The following is an 8,585-nucleotide window of genomic DNA, read 5'->3' as shown; positions in this document are numbered from 1 at the left end:
ATCATAAATTAAATCGTGGACAGTTGTTAAGGTATCATAATGATCGCAGTTTAATGATATATTAAGTGCCGGGTGGTGTGTATCTATTGGTAATAATGGGTCTGGGTCATTAGATACTGTTATGTGAGTATTAGATAAGGCTAAATCAAGAATGACATTGTTGTGGTTATGCACTAAGTTAAATTGATTAAAGTTGTAGTGCGATAACATGCTAACAAAATAAGAATCAATTTGCGAGTTGCACATTAATGGCAAAGAATAAAGCGACCAGCCTAATGAGGGCAAATTATAAAGGTATTATAAAAAAAAAAAAAACAACTTAACTTAACTTAAGTTAATAAGTTAATTGAAAATGTTCATATAACTTTTAACTTAACTGAGTTAAAAAAAAAATTAGGTTAACTTTTAACTATTAACTGAGTTAAAATGTTTTACATTAACTTAACTCAGTTAAAAATTATCATTAACTTGCCCAGGCTTGATTATATGACGCGTAATGATGTATAATATTATAGGGATGATCAGTCAGATTTGGAATCTCAAAAACCAAATTTTCGTCTACAGAAACACGGCTTAATCATAATCATTACATTTTATAAGAGGCCAATTCACTCTAATTTTGAAACTAACGGAGCTCAACGTGATTTGCTGAGCGTAACATTTGCTATGTTTTGCACTTGTCAGACAACAAATGTTTTGTGAAATGACTTCTTAAGGGAAAACAGATTTTTACGTAAAACCAGTTTTCGACGAAATTGATTTTGTTTTTTTGGCGTAACTATAATAAAAATAATAGATTACGTGCAATTTTCACCGAATATTTAGATTTTTAAATACCTTACAATCTTAAAAATATTTTGACTCTTTTTGGAGATTATTTTTAGTTATAAGAAAATTACGATTTTTAATTTGTATTATGTTTTTATTTTAATAGAGTGCCTGATTATAAAAAATATTTGCTCGGCCAAAAACTTGAAAATTGAATAGAAAGTTCTTCCATAAGCAATTTTTTTTTTTATTTGGGTAAATGCATCGTGGGATCTGTAAAAGTATGATAAATTGTAAATATCTTTATCTTCACATGAGCAACTAAAAAATATAAATAAAGCTATATATTAGTATAAAATATTTATAGTATTTAATATGTTCATGCACATACAGTCAGGTGTAACAAGAAGACCTGAACAAAATTATGCTGGTTAAACGTTTGTCAGAAATGGTGAAAATTATATGGTCATATGGATAATAAATAATTTAAAAAAATTACTCATATCAGTAAATTCCCGAAAAAAATGTTATGAAAAAAGTTATTACGTTTTAAATTAATTTACTACAAAAAAATATTGGTATTCAAAAAAATTGTGTGAATATAAGAAATGAAGTGTGGAATGTGTTATCAAATGATAGACGGATCATGTGTGAACATTTGCAAAAAACGTAAGTCCAGTATGAATCTATAGTAATTCAGCAAAGCATTTACACCACGGAGAATCGTTTATTGTAGAAACAACTAAGTCCAGAAACTTCAAATGGATCCCACTTCCCCCCCATAGGACAAAATTTAGTTTTTTTTTTACATGTGTATCTTGAGGAGTTCTTGGAATTAGACCACACGGTTTATCTACCATATATCAATGGAAGCGTAAAAATAGTTTTTTCTTGTTATCTCCGTATCACCTTTTTGTGACTTGCGTCATTTCTCAAATAAATGGTTCAACTCAAAACGAGTCAAAATAATATATTGAAAATTTTACCATAGAAAATTATAAAATAAACATTTGATGAAAATTTCAAGTACCTATAGCTACGGTTATAGCCGCTGTAAGTTTGAAAATGTTCAAATGAAATTTTTTTTTTGGCTGCATTTATATCAAATTTTTTCAATTTTTCAATGCAGTCTTGTTAAGTATTCAATTTTTTTTGTTACTTTTGGGAGGTCATAATTCAAAATTCCAAGCAGGTTTGGAAAGCATCAAGAAAAACAAAAATAAATGAAAAAAAGTGGTACCTAATTTTTACGCAAAGAAAATTTATGAAAAAATCATCTTCGTTTTTTTGGTGGAACTCAAAACATAATAGCCGTAGACCCTTCAATTTTTCACAAAATATTTATAATAGCGTTTTTCATAAATGGTAAACATTTTTAAATATTTTGAATATTTTTTATTTAGTTATAGCCTTATACATTTGAGAAACTTTTTTTCACATAGTAAAAATGCTTGACAATTTAATATATTTTAATCAAACATTCACAAAAAGAAAAATAAACAATTCAAGTTCCATCATAAATTATACATAACATATAATCATATTACTATAAACAATAAGACCATCATATATTATGCTGATTAATTAATACAATTAGGTGGTCTATCAACAACTACTCCACCATAAATTTTTACTCCATTTCTTGACAATCTCTCCATGGTCCAAATATTGGTTTTGGGGTTGTAAACTTCTACGGTATCAACAATAGATGATCCTTTTAATTCTCCGCCAAAAACATACAATAAACCATCTAAAACGGCTACTCCTGCACATAAATGTTATTTAAATTCAATATATTTCTACAAATGTCATCATAAAAAATATAATTGTTATAGTTACCAGGACTATAGCGGCATATTTCCATATCAGCTACAGAAGACCAAACTCCATCACTCGGTCTATAAACCTCAACACTTTTAAGATACTTATGTCCATCATAGCCACCAATAGCATACATAAGACCGTCCAAAACTCCTACACCAACATATTGACGACATACAGACATCTCTGTGACTGGTGTCCATGTGTCAAGTGAGGGATCGTAATATTCCACAGATTTCAAAACGTTACTATTACCACAACCCCCAACCTACACAATTTAATTAAAATTTATTAAATGTATTACAAATTTAAAATAAATAAATAATGTTATAAGTTACCGCGTATAATAAATTATTGAGTACACCAATACCCACATTACATCTTTTAATAGACATACTAGCTACCAATCTCCATTTTTGAATACTGACATCAAACACCTCTACACTGCTTAATTCATTGTGCAGTACACCTCCACCAACCTAAAATTACAAAACAATATTATAATATAGAATAAGTAAAATACTGATTTAACTTACTGCATATATACAATCATCCAATACACCAACTCCTAATTGTAGTCGTTTAACTACCATGTTGGCCATTGGAACCCAAGAGGGCGATTGTGAAGATACATCAAGCATACTAACAGATTGTGAACATAAGCCATTCACACCTCCCACAGCAAACACAAATTGATCTCTTAAAACACAAAGACCAGCAAACTTACGACAATCATTTATTCCTGGGGCTTTCTTACGTAGTTTGGTTACTGGGTCATACCATTCTGTATAACACTTTGGCGATGTACCATACAAATTAAACATTAGAATAACCTAATATAATATAAATGGATAAAAAAAATTGTAAAGATAAATAAATCTAATGGAATCATACTTTTTGTGAATCACCAAACTGCCTGGGTTTACAACGGATTGTTTGTGGAATGGTGAAATACTGAAATGATTTTCGTAGATTAAAATGGAATGCTTCACTTACATATCCGTTACCTAAAAACATAATAATAATTAATGAAATTAATTAATTCATAATGAATGCATATTTATGAAAATAACAAACATTTAAGATTATCCTTTAGAAGAGGTTCGTTTACTATATTTAATAATATATCAGGCCTAGATGCTATTATTGGCAAACGTACATGTTCCATCAATTCTGAGAAAACATCTTTTCTCTGATCCAAATCCTGTTTTACCCATTTAATAACACTTTCAAATACCTACAAAAACGAATACAAATAATTAAATTTAAATTTAAATATCTCAAAACGATAATATTTAAGATCATAGGCGTTTCTATCTATATATTCCCAAATTAACATATTTATTTGTGAAACTACTCATTAGTGTATTACTGGGTCCTAAACAAATAATAGATCTTGGATTTATTCTTTTTTTTTAATAAGCTAAGGAATATTTATTAGATTTTTATGGTATTAAGTCTATTTTTATTAATGTCAATACTTTCATAACTTTCTATGCGTGTACTATTATTAAATGATTTGTATTAATTTTTATAGGTGGTTTTATCATATTTATTATATATTATTTGAATTTTATAAATACAATATAAGCATATGAACAGGTGCAGCAGAATTTCATATTGAGGCCGATTCAATATGGTCTGTTGGAAGTGTTGTGCAAGTTATAATCACCTAGTCATTATTTAATATGGATAAAATAGAACTGAAACAAATTTTTCATTAGATGATTGATACTTTGTACAATTATAACCTTGATTACAACAAATAGGTAGCTAATAAAAATTATGTTAACATTTTTCTTACCTATTGTGAAAAATGTGTTGGTATAGTCTATTTTTCTGTTTATCTGTGTTTAGTCTGCACATCCCTATGGCTAAAGATTATTGGTCATTGTGCTTAATTGAAAGTACCTATTCTACTCTTGTTATATTTTACTTAACGTTTTTATCTGTGATGTTTTATTCCTAGATTCAAAGTTAGTACAGATTTGATACTCATGCATTTACGTAAACATTTAAACCGTAAGGCGTAGTAAAGTTTATTTTTCTATAACTGTGCAATATCTAAGCTCACTTATCAATAATTAGTTATATAATTAATTCACAGGATAACAATGTTGTTTTTTTGTGGATGACTGTTCAAAAATAGTCAATTACACTACCTTTAAACCACCAATTTATAGTAAAATATTATATTAATGTGTCAGCTCTTTGTATTAAATTGACTTTACATACAACAATAACTAATATTGCAGTTTGCTTACTTTTTCTTCATATGGAACAGCAAGATCATTACAAGAGATTATCTTAACCACATCATCAGAAGATAATGATAGGAACTCATCATTTTTAACCACTTCCCTGGAAATAAATGTAAATAATAAATTATATAGATAATTTATTACTGAATGAAGTTATTTAAATCATACAGAAACTGTTTTTTTATTAATGCTTCAGAACTTGATAACAATTCTGTGCAGTTATGTAAGTCAGCAAACGCTCTGATGCCAAGACAGTTCGATGCATTCAGTTGTTTTTGTAAAAACTCAGAACATGCAGCACTAACAAAATCTAACTGTAAGATGTTTGCTGCTGGTAACAATACCTTGAAAATCATCAATAATACATTTAAAACAATTTTATATTAGTCTTTAACAAATTGACTTGTTAATTATACCTATACATTTTCTTTTGTCATTATCAATTCACCAGTATAAATATAATCTACTAATATTTGTAAAACGGTAGAATCTAATTCATTTATTTTAACAAGATCTTTATTGCTTTCATCAAAATTATTAAACATTTTTCGGAAATATGGACTAGCTACCATTAAAACATTTTTATGACCAAATGTTATACATCCATCATCCGTTTCAAATTTAATATCACATAAAACTTCATTTCTAAAAACAAAAAAGTGTAACCAATATTTATTTTGAATGAAGGTAAAATCACTGTTAACATACTTGCGTAGAGATTGTAAGTCTTCTAGTATTCTAACAGAGTGAAAGCTATTTCTAAAATGTGTTGGTTCACATTCATTTGATTTCAAAACTTGCTTTGGGTTATTTTCACAAGATGAAGCCTGAATGGTATCCATTTCTTCTCCTGCCATAACATGTTTTAAAACATTTTAAAAATAAATATATTTTTAATATCATCATTGAGTTAAAACTTAATACTAAAATTAAGTATCTATTAAGAGGTAAAAACCAACAAAATACTGTTGTTAAAAAATTATCAACTTATTACCTAGGTAGTTTATTAAAAATAATAATTTTTTTTTGATTTACTAAAAAAAAGTATTCCAATTCTAGTATTCTAACAGAGTGAATTTCATAGTTATTTCTGAAATGAATTGGATATTTTCGTTGCATTTCAAAACTGGTCTTGTATAATTTTCACATGATGAAGCCAGTAAGCCATCCATTTCTTTTACTGACATTACTGATATTTAAATTATTTTAAAAATTGTGATACATTTTTATATCATCATTTCTACTAATACTAAATTTTAGAAGCAGTGGAAAAAGTAAATGATTTTTGAAATAAATAATAATAAGCAATTAATGATGTTCATTGTTCCTAGTTTGTAGATTGTATGCATTATGCCACGGGTGTACTTTCATTTCTTTAGTTTTTGGCTCTAAAATTTGTACAGACCGTTATAAAATGATTATCAGGCAACAAATTAAAATTATATAATATATTTCCTATATTTAGCTAATGTATATATCTGTTGTAGCAAGTAGGTGATGGAATCAAAAATAAAAACAAGAAATTATTTAAATAATAATAAAAAAAAAATACAATAGGTATACTGATTCTATATTAGACTTAAAATTTATTTTGGGGCTTTCATTTCATTTTATTTTTATCAGAACAATGGTGTCTTTCAAAAAGTAATTGATAATAATGTACCTATATGATTTACCTAAAAATGTACAAGTTTATTATTTGTCGCTTCACATGTCACATCATGAATGTCAATATTATTTAAAGTTTGAATGATGTGGCATATTTTTATTGTTAGTAAAATATTACCCTGTGTCTAGACCAGTGGTTTTCAAACTTATATTAAACACAGTACACCGGGCAGGCACTTCAAACAATTTTTATGGCACACTGAACTTTTTAAAGTAATTAGATGAACAATATTGTTTTGAATTACAATTATATACATTTAATAAGAAATGTGTGCTTGATGGGCGAATAAATTTTTATAATTTTATTCTTGTACGATTAGTTGACATTTTTCAGAAGATCGTGGAACACTTAATGAATGCTCACGGCACACCGGTGTGCCACGGCACCCATTTTTAAAACCACTAGTCTAGACTCTTAACCAAATTAGGTAAGATAACGTATGCTTGACCATGGTCGGGCGTCTAGACACGGTGAAAATATAAAATATTATTGAATTGAAATCAATTTATAGAATATTATGTATTGACTTACTGATTGATTGTAGTTGGATTCAAATCACCGTAATTATGGAAAATACTGCAGGAAATAGGTAGGTATGGTATTGAAATATAAGTCTATATTATAATCAATGTAAAACCGAGAATTAAAAATTACCTATACATTCAATATATTTTATTACACAATTTAAATTATAAAATAGCCACTTCACACCTGTATCTGATGTCGAATGTCAATGCACAGTGCACATAGACTATACCTAGTATTGACTGTGGAGTTTGCGGTGTGCCGTGTTGCGTATTATATCTCAATGAGTGATTGAATGTTCAATGTTGGGTACTTTCAATCTACCATTAACGACTATAAATTAAATTATTCGAAATTTAATAATAAAATATAAATAAATAACACAGAATTATTTAGCTTTATATTTAACAATATTTAGTAAACATAAAATAAAATTTGATAGGTACGTCACAAAATAATATAAGCAATATCAAGAGCAGGTGCTTACTATTAATTCCGTTCGGCTTGACCACAGAGCAATGTTTCACATAATATGATTTTGGCATAGAAGAATAATTTATGATGGATATACTGCCCTGCTACCAAGAATTGCATTAACTCCAAAATTGTGAAAAGTGAGGTTATATAATATTCTTATTAATTGAACTATCCCGCGTCTTTTTTTACGAAGGTCATAGAACAATGCTAAGGTAAAATGCAGTAAAAACCACTATAAACTCCTTGAAAATCGATTATTGTTCCAAAGAAATTCTGGAATTCAGGTGAAATACCAAGCAAAAGTGCAGTAAAGCCATAACGAACAAAAGCAGCAATCCATGGATATACTGCATTATTTCTTAGGAATCGGATTTCTAGAAGTTTTACATGCTCTTGTATACTCTTGTATACTGTATATTGCCTTAATGATATTGTGTGTTCAAATGGCTTCTTTAGTACTTTGCCGTAACTTTTTGACATAACAGTGTTCAGAATCGAAAACCATTCTAGAAAAACTTACCAATTACCATCAAGTATCAACAAATATCAATTGATCAGTTTCTAATAATTTTAAAAATACCTATGTGATTATAATATTATTATTAACCTACTTATGGATCTCGATACAAGTCAGTATCTAGTCACTATCCTGTTATAACAATATTTGGCTAAAGTCTACTTTACCAACCACCTCACGATTTTCAAGATTTTTTTTTCAAAAGTTTTGTTTTTTTATGCTTAAAACGATGGTGTATTTTTTTTTTCCCGGAAACTATTATTTTAGAAGTTATAGCCTTCCAAAGTTTACGATTTTACGTTTATACGCATGCGTGCAATGCTACTTGACTGGGGATATTTTCGTTTTTAATTGTCCGAGCGAGCGTAGCGAGCGAAGCGAGCGAGTGACCCCGCTCGGTGACTCGGTGCACCAAAAATGCAATTTTCTTAACCCTGTGACCCACTTGGGGAGGTGTTGCACAGCAAGTCGGGGGATATTTTCGATTTGCGGAGCGGAGCGACGAGTGCCGTTAGCACCGCATCACTGTACGATGTTTTTTCAAATT

General features: G+C 28.7%; 2 protein-coding genes across 2 annotated transcripts; both read right to left on the bottom strand.

Moving 5' to 3' along the window:
• Nucleotides 1–2,307: 2,307 nt before the first annotated feature.
• LOC103307669 (kelch-like protein 3) lies at nt 2,308–2,828 on the bottom strand. The gene is made up of 2 exons (XM_016802925.2): nt 2,608–2,828; nt 2,308–2,533 (listed from the first exon to the last, which is right to left on the bottom strand). The coding sequence occupies exons 1-2, from the start codon at nt 2,771–2,773 to the stop codon at nt 2,349–2,351; spliced, it is 351 nt and encodes a 116-aa protein (XP_016658414.1). The 5' UTR covers nt 2,774–2,828; the 3' UTR covers nt 2,308–2,348.
• Nucleotides 2,829–2,840: 12 nt separating this feature from the next.
• LOC100570421 (ring canal kelch homolog) lies at nt 2,841–5,206 on the bottom strand. Its single transcript, XM_029489946.1, has 6 exons — nt 5,019–5,206; nt 4,854–4,950; nt 3,667–3,826; nt 3,484–3,596; nt 3,126–3,422; nt 2,841–3,068 (listed from the first exon to the last, which is right to left on the bottom strand). The coding sequence occupies exons 1-6, from the start codon at nt 5,204–5,206 to the stop codon at nt 2,898–2,900; spliced, it is 1,026 nt and encodes a 341-aa protein (XP_029345806.1). The 3' UTR covers nt 2,841–2,897.
• Between the last annotated feature and the right edge of the window lie 3,379 nt (nt 5,207–8,585).

This window comes from Acyrthosiphon pisum, chromosome A2 (genome assembly GCF_005508785.2).
Source record: "Acyrthosiphon pisum isolate AL4f chromosome A2, pea_aphid_22Mar2018_4r6ur, whole genome shotgun sequence".
NCBI lineage: Eukaryota > Metazoa > Arthropoda > Insecta > Hemiptera > Aphididae > Acyrthosiphon > Acyrthosiphon pisum.
This window is presented reverse-complemented; position numbering and strand designations above follow the sequence as displayed.